The sequence below is a fragment of the Bos grunniens genome, chromosome 7, assembly GCF_055505025.1.
Source record: "Bos grunniens cultivar Pamir isolate PY7600 chromosome 7, Bosgru_T2T1.0, whole genome shotgun sequence".
Taxonomy (NCBI): domain Eukaryota; kingdom Metazoa; phylum Chordata; class Mammalia; order Artiodactyla; family Bovidae; genus Bos; species Bos grunniens.
The window spans coordinates 108,975,999-108,998,081 of NC_141171.1; the positions used below are offsets into that span (position 1 = coordinate 108,975,999).

Below are 22,083 nucleotides of genomic sequence, written 5' to 3' on the forward strand. Positions count from 1 at the left end.
TGGTGGTTAGGCGCCTCTCTTGGGGCTCCCATCATCACCTTTTGCTTTTCCAGGTGGGGTGGGCCGGTTGCTGTTTTTCCGTCTGATCTGATGACTTGTCCTCAGCACATACTGAGTGCCACTAAATAAGGGACTGAATCCTTGCTGGACCGGGAGCGAGGCTGTCTCTTGCTCTTTCTCCCACACTGCTGCCTCTCGTTCCTGTAACGGTTTCACTGTCATGAGCGAGCTGTCTGACTATCAGGCATGTTCCTTGGAAGAGTGATTGTGCATTTCAGAATTGCTAGAGTCAGGTGACCCAGACAGGTAGAGAGGGCTGAACTCGGCCATTCTGGGTGGATTTAGAATAATCTGATGAAGAGAGTGTATGTGCTGAGGAGGTATGCCTGGGATTCTCAAAGGTTGCTGTCAGAGCCACAGCCCCGGGCTTTCTGTCTGCACCACCCAGCCATGAGCCCTTCCAGGCTGCTTGCCCCACCTCTTCTTAAGGCCCAGGGGACGCATTGGAAGTGCCATCCAGTCTTTGTCCCCACACACAAAGGACTGCTCTTATTGATTCCTTAAAACCAGTGCTGAGCGACAGAGTCCGCAGGGTGCTGCTTTCTGACCCTTAGCTCTTGCCTACTTAGTTTCATTTTCTCCCAGCCTCAGAAAATGTTCTTTAAAAAAAAAATGCTTAAAATTACTTTTACGTATAAAATGCAAATACATAGTATTTATGTCTGTGTGTGCACACATATTCTTCTGACAAAATTTCACATGCTATAAAAAAGCTGGCTTAAAACTCAACATTCAGAAAACTAAGATCATGGCATCCGGTCCCATCGCTTCTTGGCAAATAGATGGGGAAACAATGGAAACAGTGACAGACTTTACTTTCTTGGGCTCCAAAATCACTGCTGATGGTGACTGCATCCATGAAAGTAATAGATGCTTACTCCTTGGAAGAAAAGCCAAGACCAACCAGGACACCTGATTAAAATGCACAGACTTTACTTTGCCAACAAAGGTCCATCGAGTCAAAGCTATGGTTTTTCCTGTGGTCATGTATGGATGTGAGAGTTGGACTATAAAGAAAGCTGAGCACAGAAGAATTGATGCTTTTGAACTGTGGTGTTGGAGAAGACTCTTGAGAGTCCCTTGGACTGCAAGGAGATCCAACCAGTCCATTCTAAAGGAGATCAGCCCTGGGTGTTCTTTGGAAGGAATGATGCTAAAGCTGAAACTCCAATACTTTGGCCCCCTGATGGGAAGAGCTGACTCATTGGAAAAGACCCTGATGCTGGGAGGGATTGGGGGCAGGAGGAGAAGGGGACGACAGAGGATGAGATGGCTGGATGGCATCACCCACTCAGTGGACATGAGTTTGAGTGAACTCCAGGAGTTGGTGATGGACAGGGAGGCCTGGCGTGCTGCAGTCCATGGGGTCACAAAGAGTTGGACGCGACTGAGCAACTGAGCAACAACAACAGCATAGATATAGCATAAAATCTGTCTGAAAAATATTCCTGTCCTGCGTCCACTACTTAAGACAGCTAATACAGAGATGTGGGCCCTTTCTTTCTCTCTCTTACACACACACACACTCAAAGAAATCTGTAATGTTATATCTGTGTCTGTTTTGAGCATAAAGTGTATCAGACTGTACAGATGCTCTGTTTGCTTTCTCCATCAGCCCCTTCTCTGCCGGGACAGAGAGCTGCCTCATGCTTTTCATTTGCTGCAGAGTGTTCCATAGCATGGATGTGCCCACCTGGTTTTATTGTTCCTTTGCCCGTTGGCGGCATCTAGTGCGTTTCCCCAGATTTCTCCTCTTGGCACCAGTGCACTGTGCATATACTTGTGCCCATGATCGCTGTCCATTCAAGGTAGATAAGAGGTAATTAGAGTGTGCGACTTTAATATTTAATGCATATTACTTTATTGGCTTCTAAAGTGTCTGTGACACTTCAGAAGAGATTCTGAGATTGTTTTAGTGAAATTTTAGGTTTTGACAAGCCTTGTCCCTTAATTTCATTTAATTCAGTAGCTCTTGTAGTATATCAGATCGCAGATCAGTGCCTTCTCTCCTTGTTTAAAAATAATCTGGAGCTCTCTTCTCTGCTTAGAGTTCCTACAAAATATTTCTCAATCCTTGGTCTGAAGGTAATTTCAACATTTTCTAGTAGTTGGTCTGCCATTGAGACATGATGGCTGAGAGGTTTAGTCCTGATTCTGCCAGACCTTGTGGTCTGGGGCAGATGACTCCCTCCTGGGCTTGGGGCCAGAATTGATGGGTTACGAGGTGTGCGCAGTGTGGTCCACACGGAGCACCTGGTACCTGCTGGTTGTGTGCCCCCACACAGCCGCCTCTCTTCACTCAGCTCTTCAGTGCCTCTCGTGTGCTGGGAGCATAAAGATAGATAAGACATGGTCCCTTTACACAGGGAGCTGAGATTGTCACAGGAGTGTGTTTGCTCAAAACGAAAGGATTTCCTCCTCCTCTTTCCATGTGAGCCTTATTTATAGCCCGTCTGCTCTCTCCCCTGCCAGCCAACTGCTGCATGGTAAGGGACAGCCTCTCACATCTTCATTCTTTCTGGCTAACAGTCATTCAGCCCTGAGCATGTGCCCAAAACATGGCTAAAAACTGAAGTGTGAAGGTGTGTGTAGGACAGTCTGTGTCTGTGAGATGCTCACAGGCTGTAGGGAGGAGAAATGAAAGAGCCCCAGGGTTGTGAAAGACTCCTTTGGCTTCTCTGCTACAGCTTTCCACCTGTGAACTGGCTGAATTTTACTTTGCATTGCATGTATTAATAAGGATAAAGAATCTCCATCCTCTCTTCTGCAAGAGCACAGAATATGAGGTGCTATTAATAGTTAAAGGGCACTTAGTTCTCTGTTGAAACCTGGAATGTCCTCACACCAACTCTCACTTCCCTGTGGATTACTTTTGTAAAGTCAGAGGCATTTTCTTTCCCAGTATTGAGCTAAAACTAGAGGGCCTTTAAAACCCCTGGCCATCTAGAGCCGTTGCTCAGGTAGAACCATTTTAGTAAAAGTACCTTTTGCTGCCACATCCTGCAAAGAGACAGCAGGTCACTGGGACCAATGGGCTTGTACCCCTGCTTCCTGGGGACTTTTCCCCTCACTCCAGTGAGCTTCGTTGGGACAGGCGCATCTTCAGACTGTTGACACAGAGTAGGAAATGTTTAGTCGCTCAGTTGTGTCCAACTCTTTGCGACCCCATGGACTGCAGCACACCAGGCCTCCCTGTCCTTCACTGTCTCCTGGAGTTTCCTCAAGCTCGTGTCCAGTGAGTCGATGATACCATCTGACCATCTCATCCTCGGTCGTGCCCTTCTGCCCTCCATCTTTCGCAGGAATAGGTCTTTTCCAGTGAGCTGGCTCTTCCTGTCAGGTGGCCAGAGTATTATAGCTTCAATGTCAGTCCTACCAATGAATATTCAAGGTTAATTTCCATTAGGATGGACTGGTTTCATCTCCTTGCTGTCCAGGGGACTCTTAAGAGTTTTCTCCAACACCACAGTTAGAAAGCATCAATTCTTCAGCTTTCAGTCTTCCTTATAGTCCAACTCTCACATCCATACATGACCACTGGAAAAACCATAGCTTTGACTAGATGGACCTTTGTAGGCAAAGTGATGTCTCTGCTTCTTAATATGCTGTCTAGACTGCAAGGAGATCCAACCAGTCCATCCTAAAGGAGATCAGTCCTGGGTGTTCATTGGAGGGACTGATGCTGAAGCTGAAACTCCAATACTTTGGCCACCTGATGTGAAGAGCTGACTGATTTGGAAAGACCCTGATGCTGGGAAAGATTGAGGGCAAGAGGAGAAGGGGATGACAGAGGATGAGATGGTTGGATGGCCTCACCGACTCAATGGACATGAGTTTGGGTAAACTCTGGGAGTTGGTGATGGACAGGGAGGCCTGGAGTGCTGCAGTTCATGGGGTCATAAAGAGTTGGACATGACTGAGCGACTGAACTGAACTGAACTAGGTTTTTCATAGCTTTTCTTCCAAAAAGCAAGCATCTTTTAATTTCATGGCTGCAGTCACCATTTTCAGTGATTTTGGAGCCCAAGAAATAAAAGTCTTATCACTGTTTCCATTGTTTCCCCATCTATTTGCCATGAAGTGATGGGACCGGATGCCATGATCTTAGTTCTCTGAATGTTGAGCTTTAAGCCAACTTTTTCACTCTCCTCTTTCACTTTCATCAAGAGGCTTTTTAGTTCCTCTTCACTTTCACTTGCCATAAGGGCGGTGTCATCTGCATATCTGAGGTTATTGATATTTCTCCCAGCAATCTTGATTCCAGCTTGTGCTTCATTCAGCCCAGCATTTCTCATGATGTACTCTGCGTATAAGTTAAACAAGCAGGGTGACAATATACAGCCTTGACGTACTCCTTTTGCTATTTGGAACCAGTCTGTTGTTCCATGTCCACTTCTAACTGTTGCTTCCTGACCTGTATATAGGTTTCTCAAGAGGCAGGTTGGGTGGTCTGGTATTCCCATCTCTTTCAGAATTTTCCACAGTTTATTGTGATCTGGATAGTCAAAGGCTTTGGCATAGTCATAAAGCAGAAATAGATGTTTTTCTGGAATTCTCTTGCTTTTTCGATGATCCAACAGATAACTGGCAATTTGATCTCTGGTTCCTCTCCCTTTTCTAAATCCAGCTTGAACATCTGGAAGTTCTCAGTTCACATACTGTTGAAGCCTAGCTTGAAGGATTTTGAACATTACCTTGCTAGCATATGAAATAAGCACAATTATGCAGTAGGTTGAGCATTTTTTGGCATTGCCTTTCTTTGGGATTGGAATGAAAACTGGCCTTTTCCAGTCCTGTGGCCACTGCTGAGTTTTCCAAATTTGTTTGCCTATTGAGTGCAGCACTTTAACAGCATCATCTTTTAGGATTTGAAATAACTTAGCTGGAATTCCATCACTTCCAGTAGCTTTGTTTGTAGTAATTCTTCCTAAGGCCCACTTGACTTCACACCACAGGATATCTGGCTCTAGGTGAGTGATCACACCATCGTGATTATTTGGGTCATTAAGGCCTTTTGTTTTGTACAGTTCTTCTGTGTATTCTTGCCAGTCTTCTTAATCTCTTCTGCTTCAGATAGGTCCTTATCGTTTCTGCCCTTCATTGTGCCCATCTTGCATGAAATGTTCCCTTGGTATCTCTAATTTTCTTGAGGATATTTCTAGTCTTTCCTGTTCTGTTGTTTTCCTCTATTTCTTTGCACTGATCACTGAGGAAGGCTTTCTTATCTCTCCTTGCTGTTCTTTGGAACTCTGCATTCAGATGGGTATATTTTTCCTTTTCTCCTTTTCCTTTCACTTCTCTTCTTTTCTCAGCTATTTGTAACACCTCCTCAGACAACTATTTTGCCTTGTTGCATTTCTTTTTCTTGGGAGTGGTTTTGGTCACCACCTCCTGTACACTGTTAGAAAGCTTCGTCCACAGTTCTTCAGGTGCTGCCTATCAGATCTAATCCCTTGAGTCTGTTTGTCGCTTCTACTCTCTTAATCATAAGGGGTTTGATTCAGGTCATAACTGAATGATCTACTGGTGTTCCGTACTTTTTTCTAGTGAAGTCTGAATTTGGCAATAAGGAGCTGGTGATCTGAGCCACAGTCAGCTCCTGGTCTTGTTTTGCTGACTGTATAGAGCTTCCCCATCTTGGCTGCAAGGAACATAATCAATCTGATTTCAGTATTGACCATCTGGTAATGTCCATGTGTATAGTCATCTCTAGTGTTTTGTTGGAAGAAGATGCTTGCTATGACCAGAGCGTTCTCTTGCCTAAACTCTATTAGCCTTTGCCCTGCTTCATTTTTTAGTCCAAGGTCAAATTTGCCCATTACTCCCAATTTCTCTGACTTCGTACTTTTGCTTTTCAGTCCTCTATGATGAAAAGAACATCTTTTTTTGGTGCTATTTCTAAGGGTCTTACTGGTTTTCATAGAACCGTTTAACTTCTGCTTCTTCGACATAAGTGGTTGGGTCATAGACTTGGATTACTGTGATGTTGAATGGTCTTCCTTGGAAAAGAACTGAGATGATTCTGTCGTTTTTGAGATTGCACCGAAGTATTGCATTTTGGAGTCTTTTGTTGAGTATGAGGGCCACTCCATTTCTTCTAAGGTATTCCTGCCCGCAGTGGTAGATGTAATGGTCATCTGAATTAGATTCACCCATTCCCATCCATTTTAGTCCTCTTTCTCCTCCAAACATTTTCTTCTTTGAAAAATAATAATTTTTCTTTGAGAACTCAGGGATACCTTCTTGCTTTTGTTACCATTACAGGTCTCATTTATTTGGTTTGTTCATAATAAGTATATTAAGTTTGACTTTATTTTAAAACTCTGTCCTGGCACAGAATTTAAATTAATGTCTTATTGAGGTGCGAATGGGCGTGGAGGCTCCTTTTAAAGGAGCTTTAAGCATTTGTTGCCCCAATAGGATCGGAGCATAATAGTATTGAGCTTGAGAAAGATGATTTTCTCAATAGAAATAATTTATCATTGCTCGAGGTAGTGAGAAATTATTAATTTTTTTCTCAGAGCATTTTGTTTTGGTCAGTGTTTTCCGGAGATGCATGACACCCTCCTTTATGAAGACCACTTCATTTTATGTGTTTTGTTGGCCCCTGAGATAATGTTGGTAGGTTTATCTGGTAATGTTGGTAGGTTTATCTGGTAATCCTCAGAAGAAAATGTATGCAGGTATATGCATCATTTAACCAGTAGAGGCTAGTGGTTCACACTGTGGCTGTGTGTGTGCTAGGTCACTTTAGTCACGTCTGTCTCTCTGCAACCCCATGGACTGTAGCCCGCCAGGCTCCTCTGTCCATGGCATTTCCCTGGCAGGAATACTGGAGTGAGCGGCCATTTCCTCCTCCAGGGGATCTTCCCGACCTAGAGATCGAGCCTGTACCCCTTGTGTCTCCTGCGATGGCAGGTGGGTTCTTTACCACTAGCGCCGCTTAGGGAGCCTATAAAGCAGTGGGGAAATGGTATTTCCTTCCTCCACCCGTGAAGATATACTTGTCATGGTGAGACAGTGAGGCTGGCTCTGGGGAGGTTGGTCAATCAGAAGAGCACCACCTACCAGAAGAGAACCTCTGTGAGCATTCTGAATACTATATTAGTGGAAGCTGTGGCCCGTTCAGTACTGTTACAGTGTTGTTATTGTGTACAATTTCCAGTGTAGTTTTCACATAAACCTATAATGCTTAAGCCAGCTGCATTTATGTTTTTTCTACAAATCCTGCATATTCAAACTTCCTTTCTGCTTGCTATCACCTTCTATAAACTCTGGGGTTTCTTCTTAGCTCCTGGAAAAAAGTCTTCCTCACTTTATTTCTCCCCTCCCTGTGTGATGCTAAAGCTGAAACTCCAGTACTTTGGCCACCTCATGCGAAGAGTTGACTCATTGGAAAGGAGTCTGATGCTGGGAGGGATTGGGGGCAGGAGGAGAAGGGGACGACAGAGGATGAGATGGCTGGATGGCATCACCAACTCGATGGACATGAGTTTGAGTGAACTCCAGGAGTTGGGGATGGACAGGGAGGCCTGGCGTGCTGCAATTCATGGGGTCGCGAAGAGTCAGACACGACTGAGCGACTGAACTGAACTGAATTGTGTTTCTGTAGACAGCCCTCTGTGTCTAAAGAGGTGCTGGTTATCAGCGGGCTGACAGGTTATGTGTGAGGAAGGGGAGAGCTGAGTCACTAGTCACAGATGTGGGAAAATGTCTTGGGCTCCAGGAGCCTCAGAAAGCTTCAGCTGTATGTGGCCAGTCTTTCTTCTTTGACCACTTTCCTAATTGCTGTCTTTCTTAGAAGATCCTGCGATATCTTTCTACCCACTTAACTGTATTAAGTGTTCCATTTATTTATAACTCCTCTCCAGCTCTGAAATAGACCCAAGGGTTCACCACAGACCTGAAGATATACTTAGGGTAGCATGACAGATAGAAATTAGTAAATACTTTAGGCTTATCCAAAATAAAAATAAAAATGTCCTACATCTGGGACTTTTTGAAGCTCTCCTCTCTCTGCTTTATATAGCAAAGGGAAAAATGAATCGCTCCATAACAAGGGATCCTAAAAGATACCAGACTCAATTAAAATTGACTGAAGTTCTGGGGAGCTCTCCAGATTATACTCCACAAATACTAATATGGTAGTATCATTTTCAGCCATAAATCATCTCGCTGGATCTCCTGTCTCTTCCTGGAGAGAGATCATGGACAGTAATATACTGTCTCTTGAACCAACACAGTGTAAATTTCACTGCTCATAATTTCCAGTGTGTGGAGAGAGCCTGGTGAAGAAGTAGCCCTGAATGGTTCTGCTGGGGATGGCAGCTCAGCTGAGTGGCAGATGAGCCTGTAGTGGGCTGACCTCCTGTCCTTCAGTGTCCTCTTTCCCGTCTGTGACTTCCTGCAGAATCATTTGCGTATTTCATTTCATGTACATTTATCTCATTCCAGCCTCTTAATCCTTCTGTTGAGTTATATATGATCTGAATAAATGTTTTCTATGGTCTGACTTTAAAAAAAGATGAATTGTGACACCGTTCAGTGTATGAGGGATGGTAAAGATAGAAAGTCGGAAACAGGGGAATGCATGTAACTTTGGAAGGAGTTCTGTATAGTATATTTAAGAAAAGGGGGCAGTTACTTTTATTAATGTATTGTTCAGTTACTAAGACGCGTCTGACTCTTTGCAGCCCCGTGGACTGCAGCGCGCCAGGATTCCCTGTCCTTCACTGTCTCCTGGAGTTTGCTCAAACTCACGTTCATTGAGTCAGTGATGTTATCCAACCGTCTCATCCTCTGGCACCCTGCCCTCATTCTTTCCCAACATCTTAATGTAAATATTGTTTTGAATTTAGGAGTAGAAGGACAGTCTGTGGAGATTTCCAATATTGTAGACATCCGAAAAGAGCATAACTATGAGATTGCAATGAGAATTTCTTCCAGCATCAACAGCCAAAACAGATTTTATACTGACCTAAATGGATACCAGGTAATTTTCCATTAAAATGTTTAAATGATGGTTTTAGTATGTACCTTTTATATATGATAACAGGCAAGTTAATTTTGGATCCTTTGAAAAAATATAAGGTTGCAAATTTCTAAAATAAAATTGAATTTTAACAGACACTTTTTCAAGGATAGAAAAAAATATTTGCAAGATTATTTTGTAAAACATCTATTTGTAAGGATTTGTTTTTTCAAAGGAAAATCTGGGGACCACTATGCATGTTAAATACCTTGATATATATGAATTTTTCTAGTAGAAGGAAATATTAATATTAATTAGGGATTGATAGAGTATACCTTTTATTTCCTCATAAGGAATTGGTCTATCCGTATTTAGTTTGTTCCACATATGTTTTTAAACGTATGCTTTAACAGTGGGCTCTTTTCAATTCCAGGAAATCCTTCTCTACTGATGTATGTGTGTGTGCACATTTATACACATACATATATGTGTACGTAAACACAGACATACAGATAAAAACATCTATCTGTTTAGAAATGTGAATAGCTATATTTAATCAAAGTGTTCATGAAATAGTTTGAAATAGTAATGGGAAAATTGATTGGTAAAATTTTGTTCAGATTTTCATTTCTCTAATTTACTAGAGCGCTTTTGAGTGCTACCTAAATCTATATGCAAAGTATATGTGTGTAACAACATATATTTGAAATAATACTATTAAAAACATGAGCATGTCTCTGAGACATTAGCATTTTAGAAATTTCTGACTATGAATAGAAATAATTTCACAAATGCTATTACTCTGATTTTCAACTGGAATGAGGGAAAGGATTGTGATAATTTTCTCTTCTACAATTTCCTACAAAAGTTAAATTTAAACCTTTGCAAAGCATAAAAATTGCAGCATGCATTTTAAATTAACATGTTAATTCTACTACAGCTGTTTGGCTTTCAGATGAAGCCCTGGCTTTATGGTGATTCATTTTCCTTGTGTACAAAAGAAAGGCGTTTCTAAGCCCTACAGAAGCAATAATTTGTATGTGTGGGTGTATACATGAATGAAAAAACTTAGTACAAATGAAAATGTGAATTTTCTTTACAAAGATAGAGCACGTTAATAAATAGGAAAACATTATTTTTCAGACTGTAAGCTAAATGTTGCTTCTTTTTTAGAATAGGCCATTTCTTATGCTTTGAAAATAATAGTTGCTTTGGCCAAACTAGAAGTCTAGACCCACAAATGGGGAGCGTAACAGCTACACAGTTGCGACAGTTTTAGATGCCTTTTCTTTCAGTATAAACTCAGTTGGAGTAGAAAGATCAGGATTGGCGATTTCGTACTAGCTAGCTTTCGTGCCTTCTTTTTAAAAAACATTTTACAGGGTTGTTTTTTTTTTTTTTCCCCTACCAGGTTGTTAATTTCCTAGGGCTGCGATACAAACTGGGTGACTTAAAACAAAAATGTATTCCCTCATAGTTTTGGACTTCAGAAGCCAGAACGAAGGTGTAGCTAGGCCCCTCCCTCGGTCAGCTCTAGGAAAGGGTGGCCTTGCCTCTTCTGGCTCCTGGGGGGTCGCTGGCAGTGCTTGGCACGCCGTGTGTTGCGAACACATGGCTGCGGCTCCTGCCTCTGCTCTCATGCGGTCTCCTCGTGTCCCTGCGTGTCTGTATGTCCAAATTCCCCGTTTCTTGTGAGGATACCGTTCTTTAGATTATCACCCACCCCAACCCAGTGTAACTTGGTTATCTCTGCAGAGGCCACATTTCAAAATAAAATCACATTCACAGGTTCTGAGTGAACATGAATTTGGGGGCGCTCTATTGAGAACCAGTAAATTGAATGACTGGTGAAGATTAAGATGTTATTTGTGAAATACCCAGTACTGTGCCCGGTGTTCATGGACACTCAGTAGGTGTTAACTATTGTGCTTACATTGTACTTCTCCTGTTCTGAGTTCCATGTTAAAGTTTCATGAGTTTAAAAGAAGACATGACATTTTTATGTGGTGTGAGTAAGATTTCCGATAATAGAGTCTCTGTTTGACATCTCTTCCTGAGGTTTGAGTGACTCTCCTTGACCCAACCAGCTTAGTTCATTATCAGTCTCTCTCAAAAACTAAAGGTAGAGTTGTATTTCATGCATTCAGATAGTAAACCAAGAAAAATTGGAATTTGGAACTGTCTACATTGAAACTAAACAAGAAGAGTAAGCATTGAATAGTTTTTAAATATAAAAATGCATTTGATTATTACAACAGAGTATGTTAGAGGATATGGTGGCAAGATGTGTGGTATTTATTAAAACTGATTCAAGAATTATGAGAGACATTTCTTGAAAGGGGATACGGAGCTATTAAGCTTTGCATTCATTACAAAGCCAGTATGTTAGATTTAGATGAGAAATGAATACTTAATACCTTTATAACTTGTTTTATGCAAATATGGAGAGCTAGAAGACTTTTGTTAAGGATTTTTATTCTGAATTTAAATAGTAATGCCTATTTAAAAAAAAATCTAGATAAGTTCTGCCTTTCTCACTTAAACATTTTCTAAGACGCTCATGATTTTTCTTCATCTTGAAGAATGTTTTAATTTCTAAGTTAGCTGTTCTGTTGGACAAGAAAGGTGCTGTACCTTTTTCTATTTGGGAAAAAAGCCATCTGCAGTCAATAGTAATGTTTTTAAGTACGTTTGTAAATATCACTGGATTTTCTTAACGATAGTTGTTTGGTCTTGCAGATTCAGCCTAGAGTGACGATGAGCAAATTGCCTCTCCAGGCGAACGTCTACCCCATGACTACGATGGCGTACATTCAGGACGCCGAGCGCCGCTTGACTCTGCTCTCAGCTCAGTCTTTGGGTGTTTCGAGTCTGAAGAGTGGTGTGTATTCTGTAGATGCTCATTGCTCTCATTAGTCTCACTCTCTGTTAGTCGTGTGTTGGTTACCTTCCTCAGTCACAAGCTTTTTTCTTTTTAGAACCAGACTGTTAATTTTGAGCTTTGTGAGACTGACATAAAATAATAAATTTCCTCAATCTTCAGATGAAAACAAACGCAAAAGTTCACGGAACTGATGATTTTTGAAGGCAGCACGCCCCTCCCGGTGGCCCACTGTGTGCGGATTCTGTCGTTGCTGTGGCTGAACGGATATGGGAGTTCAGACTCTGACTAAACTAAATTCAGATAATTTGAACTTTAGATATTAATGAATTAGCCAGGGTTGCCAAAGGGGAAAGTTGCAGTTCAAACTTAGGTCCTTTTCTGAGTCACGTCGTCCTAGGATGCTGCCGCCTGAGAGGAAAAAGGGAGCAGAGATGATACGGACGTGGCGATAAAGAGGCGGCAGACACAACCGCATAGACGCCAGACGGACCGCGACGGGGGGAGGAGATGGCAGACGCTGGGTGTCGTCTGGGAAGCTTTCTACTGGGAGACTTGTCCTTCATAATACCTGTTTTTAATTATTTACATGTCAGTTGCCCTTCTTTGCTTACATACTAAGAGTTGCTAAGACAAGTGTGTTACGGAGCTGGGCAGGTAATAAGTGAGAGTAGTTGCCTGGCGTAGTCATTTCATGCTGGGCATATGCATACATTCTGTACGTCCTTACACAGAAAACTTGACTGTCCATCATTTTTCTTTGTGGCCTTCATTACACAAAATCCTGAGATCATGTCACCAAGACATGAATGCAGTTATAAAAATAAAAATGGCCTCACCTCAGGGATGCAGTAGGGAGTGCTGAGATTTGGGTGAGTTGCAGAGCATACCCCCGTGTACAGACCTTGTTGCCGTGGGGAACTGGCCCCGTGTTGTCACCGTCTGCAGCTTTTCACAAAAAGCCCATCTGGAATTTTACAGGAAGTCGCCCATTCTGTAAATGTTGACATGATTTTTTAATAATCAGAATGTAAAACCTGTTGGTGTCAGATACGACTCCTGAGCTACCCATTTTTAAACCCTGCCTAAAATTCCCCAATTTGGGCTCCACACTGGGGTCTCACAGAGTCGGACACGACTGAAGTGGCTTGCAGCATAGGGGACTGGGCCTTAGGCTTCAAGCAGTCATGCATCTAACAGTTGTCTCACTTCTCTGGTAAAGACCCTGCGATAGACACCCAGGCACCCTCGAGTTTGCATAACTCCAGACATAAAAGCAATTTGAGTATAGGCGAGGAGCTTACTATGTGTCACATAGTGTGTGGGCTAATATTTGAAGTCAGGGAGAAGACTTAGAAAGGACCGAGAGGTCGATAGACTGCTTTGGATGTGAAGTGATAGAACTCGAGACAAGCATGGGGACAGTTAGCGCCAGGGCCTGAGGAGCACCTTCTAGACCGAGACAAGCATGGGGACAGTGAGCCCCAGGGCCTGAGGAGCACCTTCTAGACCGAGACAAGCATGGGGACAGTGAGCCCCAGGGCCTGAGGAGCACCTTCTAGACCGCTGTCTTACAAGTGTGGGGAAAGTGACAACAGGACTCTAACCCCCATGGTAACTTTACGTGCTGGCTACCCAGACTGCAAGGCAGGAGCCGCGTTTGGTCTACCTGTGTGAGCATAATAGTTACTAACACAGTCTGTAGATTTTCCTTTTACTCCAAGTGATGGCTCAGTACAATAGCAAATATTAATGGATGGGTAGGTGAATATGTATATTTAAGTGTGTGTGTGTGTGTGTTACTTAGTCGTGTCCGACTCTTTGTTATCTCATGGACTGTAGCCCACCAGGCTCCTCTGCTCATTGAGTTCTCCAGGCAAGAACACTGGAGTGGATTGCCATTTCCTTCTCCAGTATATTTAAGGTAGTATAACTTTAATGGTCTTTTTGTTTTTTTGTATAATCTTAGACATATAAATATGTCTCTGGTGATTTTCTTTTAGTTTGTAATTTCATAACCTAACTATTAGGGTTATAGCCTAAACTAGAGGAGTTACTGAATTACTACATAGCAAATAGAGGAACCAAATATAACAACTTTTTGAGCTAAAGGAGAAAAGACCACTGGGAAATCACTAATAAAGTATCAGAGAGGGAAGCATTTACACAGTGGGTGTCCCCAAATCCTCAGGCTTCAGAGAATCTCCACACGTCAAGTAACCTAAAATGTTACTTCAGATCCTTTTTAGATCTGTCCTTCTGTATTTTTCTTATTACTCCATGTGTGATATATATATTTCTTAATGAACCTCATAAACATTTTTCAGTTCCAAATGCTGTTGCTAAAAATTTGGAGGCCTTTACTCTTTTGATCAATATTTTTAAGTTTTACTTTCATTTTGATCATTTCTATCCCATTTAAATTTCTTATCAGATTTTACAAAATGCTGATGAAGACAAGAAGAAATACAATCCTGTTTTGTGAATTTATGCTAAATGCTCTGAGCTGTTGTCGAAAGGAACCCCGTGGCTTCCCCGACTGGAGGGGAAGCGTACGTCTAGACTCTGCTTTGTATTTGTGAGATTCTCAGTGAATAACCCTGGCCTGTTTGTTTCCTTGTTTGCTAGGTCAGATTGAAGTTATCATGGATCGAAGACTCATGCAAGATGATAATCGTGGCCTTGAGCAAGGTGTCCATGATAACAAGATTACAGCTAATTTATTTCGAATACTACTAGAAAAGAGAAGTGTCGTGAATATGGTAGGAAAGAAGCTCTCATGTTCCAATGTTGACTGTTCTTTGCCATCCAAAAATGTGACCTTATACTTTATTTTTTGCATTTTCTGATATTGAGATGTCTTTGTATTAGATTTAGCCTATATTCACAAGAAAGAGAACTTCAGTTATGTGTATCGTGTAAGATTCATATTTAGGCATTTTATTTTTTGTTTTGCTTATTATGTAGATATAAAATAATGTTAAGCAATCAGTTTGGATAAAATTTCCTGAAATTACTTTGACAGAAGCAAGAGTTCAGTTTAAAGAATAGACCTTAGTCATATACTTAGGAGATTAAGTTTGATCAGTAAAATGTATCTGAAGCTTCAGCGCACTCGTGCTGGTCTTAGGCTCGTCCACTGAAAGCGGGTTACTTGTCTGCTTTCTTGTTCAGTTTTCGTTTCTCAAAGCGAAAGTCCAGCGCTCTGTGCAGAGAGTCTGGCAAAGACGCTGTTGGGCATGAACTCACCTGACAACATACTCCTTGAGAAGGCAGCACCAGTTCCCCCCAGAGCCCCCGCAGACTGCAGGCCCCCACCTCAAGGGCCCCGGACGCGGCCCTCCTCCTGGCTCTGTTCTCTGCTCTCTGCGCCAACGTCAGACCTCTCTGCTCTGTGCAGCCGGTGGCCTCCCGTCCGCCTTGCAGATGGAGCAGCTCTAGGGCTCCCGGTCCTGGACCCCGGGCGTCTGCTCCCCGCCTCCCGCTCCCTGTGCTGGCCTCCTCTCCTCCTCGGCCGGTCCTCCGGTCTTCCGCTGTTCTGGAGCCGACCCGTCGCCCTCCCCGGGACCCTTCGTTAGTCATCCTCCCTGCGTCCCCGGCCCTGCCCCTACAGCCTTTCTGCTGGCTTGTAAGCACCATTTGTTTTCTTCTGTTAAACACAAACCCACACGCAGCTGACGCTCAGCCTCTCATCCGCGTCTCCCTGCACCGGCCCCTCCGCGCTGAGGCCGGGCTGCCGGCTGCGTTGGTGCCCTCTCCTCTCGTGCCGCTGTGCTCCAGGCGGGCTTCGGCTCTTCGGCTCCGGGGCCGCTCGCCCCAGCGGGTGTGGTCGGTCGTCATCTTACCTCCTCGCGCAGCAGCATGTGACACTGACCGTTGTCACGTCCTGAAACACTGCCAAGCCAAGGCTCCCGTGGGCCCTGCATACCTGGTTTTCCTCCGGCCTCTGGGACGGTTCTTTCTGTCTCTCCGATAGCTCTGTATTCAGCTTTAAATATTAGAGCCCTCGAGGCTCAGCCCCGGGCCTTCCCCTTTCCTCACTTTGTGTGTTATTCCTCCGCATCAGCTGGAACTGACAGATACAAACCCTCAGCTTCAGTTTCACCTCTCGCCTTGAGACTCACCCATCTGGTTGCTTCCTGGCATTTCTTTGTGTGTTTCTAAGGGCATCTCAAGCCTGACACACTCAGAACCACGGTCCTGATCGCCCCCTTCCAAGTGCCCCCTCTCTGATAACCAGCACTGCTTTCCATGCAGCCCAGACCGCTGAGGGTCGTCCCTGGTGGACGTTCTCCCACACCTGCTCTCTTTGCACAGCAGTCTTCACCTTCACTTAGGCTGTATCGCTGCCTAAATATTTCAAATCTACAAACGTGATTGCTTTGACAACTCTAATTTTAACTAGCATCTTGTGTTTTCTGGAGGTAGGCTATGCGCACCCACCCTGCCGTCTTCTTTCTGCTCTGTCTGCTCTGAACCCAGTGAGCAGCAGCTTTGTTTTTGAAGCCGAGTCTGTCCCACCGTGCCCTGCCTCCCGGCTCTACCTTTGCGTTGCTCCCGACCATGGCTCGCGGAGCCCCGTGCTCGCGGCCCTGCCTGTCCCGCCTTCTCTACTGATGCGTGTTCTCCCTGTTCCCGCAGGCCTCAGCGCTTCCTGTGCGCCCGGCCTTCCCCGCACCTTTGCACACGCCTTTCAGTCTCTACCCAGCGATTCTTCGTAATCAGGTGTTCAGATCTGAGTCTCCTTCAGCAGCTTCTTCGGTTTGACCAGATTCGAACCGCCCTCAGAATCATGCACGTTTCCTGTGTGTGTGGTTGTGTGGTCATTGTCCTTCTCCTCCTGTGGGCTTAAGAGTTGCATCTCCGTCTGCTTCTAGGATGGTTCCCGGCACAGCAGACACCCAGTGTGTGTTGCATGCACGAGCACACAAGAGCTGCAGTGCCTGAGCTGGGAGAGCATGCTGCCCCACTGTACTTACCACAGTCACTGCTGGCTGCCGGTCGCCCTGTGAGCGCTCCGTCCCCCCTGGATTCCAGGGACGTGTCTGCTTCGTCTGCATGTGCCCCCGCCCGGCCTCCTGGCCTGCGGTCGGCATTTTATAGATAAAATACTGGTTGGTTTAGTGAAATGGCAGCAGCTAATTAAGGCAAACAATTCTCTCCGTATTTAGAATCTTTTAGGAAAAAGGTTTTAATATTCACTTTACATGTCAATATTTATACCAGTTCTTGGGACTCATGGTTTAAATCAATTAGTGACAAGATAGCTTAGTTTTAGGACTAAAACGGCATACAAAAATCATTGTCTGGGTGCTGGCGGCTGCTATCTTTTGCTTCTCCTGAAATGTTTCTGGCTCTGATGATTTTTCTCTCCACAGATACTAATTTACAAAACTTCTGTTAACTATAGCAATAAGAATTTTTTTATGTCAGATCTATAAAGCTGTCACTTAGAAGTTAAATAATTTGTTTATTCTCATTCAAAACTCTTTGCATAGTGATTGATTTCAGTTTGATGCAAAGTTTTTATAATCCTGTCTTGGTTAAATTCGTCTTTTGCTCAACTATAGATTCTTGGGCTTAAGTCAATAGTTTCTTTTAAATAAAAAATGAACCAGAGAAGAGAAGATACATTTTAATTTCTAGTGAAATTAATTAAAATGACATTTGATTAAGAAATGTTACAAATCACGTAACTTAAATTTTCTAGAAAGTGTTTTTATTTTCAACCAGACTAATGACTAAAATGTCGATGGTAGAAATTGACATGGGGAGACATTCCCTGGAAAGGAAGGCTTTTTAGTGGGAAGCTTTGAACCTGCTGGATCCTCATGGTGATAATCCTGGATGACTAAATGGAAGCATTGTGTTCTCAAGGCCTTTGCAGAGGCAGTGAGAACAAGATTGGAATGACATATATCACTGGGAGAGGTGTAATGCCCAGCGGAGGACTGCCACTGTGTGAGGTCTTTGACAGTAATGACGCCCAAGGCTCAGCAGAAGAACAAAATAGAAATTATCTCATTAGCTTTGACTTTTTAGGATTTATTTCTTTGACCCCTACTTCCTACCCTTCCTGCTGGCAACTAGAATAATAGTAAAGGGGACAGTGAACTAGAAATCATTGCACTGGAGGTACTCATGTGTTACAGTTGGGTCATTTTGCTTCTGGGTACCAGTTCTTTACATAAAAGGAGAGGAATTTTGGAGCTATCAGGTGACAATCACAAGTGCTGACTGGGCTCCAGGAAATGATAGCAAGAAGGAGGTTGGTCAGGTTTAAGGGAGATGCTTACGTTAGGTGACCAGAGGGGCTGCTGAACATGAGGATGGCTGCCTGGCCCACATCAGAGCCGCAGTGCAGCCCCAGATGGCCATTTCTACTCGAGGTTGGGGGCCCAGTGGGACTTCATTTCCCAGTGCTTGGGGTAAAAAAAAAAAGTATCTGTTTGGATAAGTTTTCATTACTGTAGTCATTTTGATGATTTTAAATATGAAATCTCCTGGTTTTTTTTTTTTTTTTTTCTCTTGAGAGGACTGAGAAACAAACACTGTTTTAATGCCATGTGGAGCTGCCGGAACATGTCTAGTAGGGCCAGTCACTCAGTTGTGTCCAGCTCTTTGCAGCCCCGTGGACTGCAGCACGCCAGGCCTCCCTGTCCACCTCCCAGAGTCCACCCAAACCCCTGTCCGTCAAGTCAGTGATGCCATCCAGCCATCTCATCCTCTGTCGTCCCCTTCTCCTCCTGCCTTCGATCTTTCCCAGCATCAGGGTCTTTTCCAGTGAGTCTGTGCTTCGCATCAGGTGGCCAAACTGTTGTAGCTTCAGTTTAAGCATCAGTTCATCCATTGAGTATTCAGGACTGATTTCCTTTCACATTGATTGGTTTGATCTCTTTGCAGTCCATGGGACTCTCAAGAGTCTTCTCCAACACCACAGTTTACAAGCATCAAATCTTTGGCGCTCAGCCTTCTTTATCGTCCAACTGTCACATTCATACATGACTACTGGAAAAACCATAGCTTTGACTAGATGGACCTTGTCAGGAAAGTAGTATCTCTGCTTTTTAATATGCTGTCTAGGTTTTAATATGCTAACCTAGACAAATAGATTTTCTTCCAAGGAGCAAGTGTCTTTTAATTTCATGGCTGCAGTCACCATCTGCAGTGATGTTGGAGCCCAAGAAAATAAACTCTGTCACTATTTCCATTGTTTCCCCATCTGTCTGTCATGAAGTGATGGGACTGGATGCCATGATCTTAGTCTTAAGCCAGCTTTTTCACTCTTCTCTTTCACCTTCATCAAGAGGCTCTTTAGATCTTCTTCACTTTCTGCCATAAGGGTAGTGTCATCTGCATATCTGAGGTTATTGATATTTCTCCCAGCAATCTTGACTCCAGCTTGTGCTTCATCCAGCCCAGTGTTTTGAATGATGTACTCTGCATATAAGTTAAATAAGCAAGGTGACAATATATAGCCTTGACATACTCCTTTCCCTATTTGGAACCAGTCTGTTGTTCCATGTCCAGTTCTAACTGTTGCTTCCTGACCTGCATACAGATTTCTCAAGAGGTAGGTCAGGTGGTCTGGTATTCCCATCTCTTGAAGAATTTTCCACAGTTTATTGTGATCCACACAGTCAAAGGCTTTGGCATAGTCAATAAAGCAGAAGTAGATGTTTTCCTGGAACTCTCTTGCTTTTTCCATGATCCAGCAGATGTTGGCAATTTGATCTCTGGTTCCTCTGCCTTTTCTAAAACCAGCTTGAACATCAGGAACTTCACAGTTCACATACTGTTGAAGCCGGACTTGGAGAATTTTGAGCATTACTTTACTAGTGTGTGAGATGAGTGCAATTGTGTGGTAGTTTGAGCATTCTTTGGCATTGCCTTTCTTTGGGATTGGAATGAAAACTGACCTTTTCCAGTCCTGTGGCCACTGCTGAGTTTTCCAAATTTGCTGGCATATTGAGTGCAGCACTTTCACAGCATCATCTTTTAGGATTTGAAATAGCTCAACTGAAATTCCATCACCTCCACTAGCTTTGTTTGTAGTGATGCTTCCTAAGGCCCACTTGACTTTGGACTCCAGGATGTCTGGCTCTAGGAGGTGATGACACCATTGTGGTTATCTGGGTCACGAAGATCTTTTTTGTCTAGTTCTTCTGTGTATTCTTGCCACCTCTTCTTAATATCTTCTGCTTCTTTTAGGTCCATACCATTTCTGTCCTTTATCAAGCCTATCTTTGCATGAAATGTTCCCTTGGTATTTCTAATTTTCTTGAAGAGATCTCTCATCTTTCCCATTGTATTGTTTTTCTCTATTTCTTTGATCACTGAGGAAGGCTTTCTTATCTCCTTGCTATTCTTTGCAACTCTGCGTTCAGATCTTTCCTTTTCTCCTTTGCTTTTCACTTCTCTTGTTTTCACAGCTATTTGTAAGGCCTCCTCAGACAACCATTTCGCCTTTGCATTTCTTTTTCTTGGGGATGGTCTTGATCACTGCCTCCTGTACAATGTCATGGACCTCCGTCCGTAGTTCTTCAGGCACTCTGTCTATCAGATCTGATCCCTTGAATCTGTCACTTCTGCTGTTTAATCGTAAGGGATTTTATATAGGTAATATCTGAATGGTCTAAAGTTTTCCCTATTTTCTTCAATTTAAGTCAGAATTTGGCAAGAAGGAGTTCATGATGTGAGCCACAGTCAGCTCCTGGTCTTGTTTTTGCTGATTGTATAGAGTTTCTCCATCTTCGACTGCAAAGAATATAATCAGTGTGATTTTGGTGTTGACCATCTGGTGATGTCTATGTGTAGAGTCATCTCTTGTGTTGTTGGGAGAGGGTGTTTTCTATGTCTAATAGGGTAACTTGGCCCATATATTGCTAGGCTTCAGGTCTACACTAAATCTTACCACTCTGTATATTTTCATTCTTTCTCTCTCCTTCTCCCTGTTTGTCTTTTTACCCCATTCTTTCTCCTATAGTAATTTTCTCTCATTCATTAATATTGCATTGCTTGTTAATATAATAGTTAATAAATTAATTATCAACATTTATCTGGTTCTCATTATGTCGGGTCATTCTGAATAAACAAGGGTGACTAAAAAGAATGATCTCTTTCTTAATAATTTAGCAGGTTTTTATGTAGATGAAATGGAAAGCTTTTATGTTTAGGCAGTGGATAACTCAAGTGGGCTTAATGAGGGACACCAAGGAGCCTGGCAAGAAGTTCTGACTCATGAAATAAGGGCTTAAACCCAGTGGAGAAGATCTCAACCTAATGTGGTTTGCATCAGAATATGCTAGAAATTCTCTTTAATCTCAGGTAGGCTGCGGAGAGAAAGCCAGACCTAGACAGTCTGAAACCTCCCAACCTACAAGAAACCAAATAATGTTTGTAGTAGTAGTGTACCATTTCTTGTAACACTGGTTTATAGGTTACACAAACATGTAAAAAATTCGTATACAAATATATTTTATAAATTTTGAGTTTATCATCAAGGTTATGGTTCAAAGATTACCTGTCTAGGAGGTTAATCAAAGTAGCGATAGCTTCACAGTTAAATATATTGTTGAGCCCTTATTGCTATAAAGCTGTTAAGAAGGTGTGTGAATCTGGTGCTGTGCCTGGGTCTTTGTCTCACCCTGCCTGGCCCGCGTCCAGAGTGTTTGTGTTCTTGGAGCTCTTCTGGCACTGAACCACATCTCTTACATAAACTTCTCTCCCTTCTTGCTTAGGAGAACATAAATAGCACAGCTCTTGAATGCCCAAAGTACTTACATTCACGACAGTGTATTATTTGGCAAGACTTTTCCTTAACGTGCTTCTGAGTCTGCATCTTTTTTTTTTTTTTTATCCTAAACTAGTTAAACGGTAAGGCTTATACTTTTAATTCCAGAGTGAGCGCTGTTTGCTCTGAAAGGTCGGGAGGGTGCTGCGGTGGCTGTTCCTGTATCATACAGGCCAGCAGAGCAGAGTGGGCCTGACTGCGACAGCACATGGGGGCTTTTAACTTGACTTTCCCAGGCCCCTCTCCTTAGAATTCCCATTCAGTAGATTTTGGTTCAGGTCCAAGGACCTAGGTTTCATAAAAGTTTCCCAAGCCACTCTGATGTCTGGTCAATCTGGTCGGGAGAACTGATTTGGGTTTGAAGGAGTACTAGATTTG

General features: G+C 43.1%; 1 protein-coding gene across 2 annotated transcripts in view; it reads left to right on the forward strand.

Annotated features, from left to right (window-relative positions):
- The window catches only part of MAN2A1 (mannosidase alpha class 2A member 1), a 213,765-nt gene that overhangs the window by 172,896 nt on the left and 18,786 nt on the right, over positions 1 to 22,083 (forward strand). The window contains exons 17-19 of one of the 2 annotated variants that reach the window (XM_086413372.1): positions 8,919 to 9,052; positions 11,771 to 11,912; positions 14,541 to 14,674. In XM_086413372.1, coding sequence (XP_086269498.1) covers positions 8,919 to 9,052; positions 11,771 to 11,912; positions 14,541 to 14,674 — 410 coding nt within the window. The remainder of the gene's footprint in view (positions 1 to 8,918; positions 9,053 to 11,770; positions 11,913 to 14,540; positions 14,675 to 22,083) is intronic. The other variant, XM_086413373.1, reaches the window with a different exon arrangement.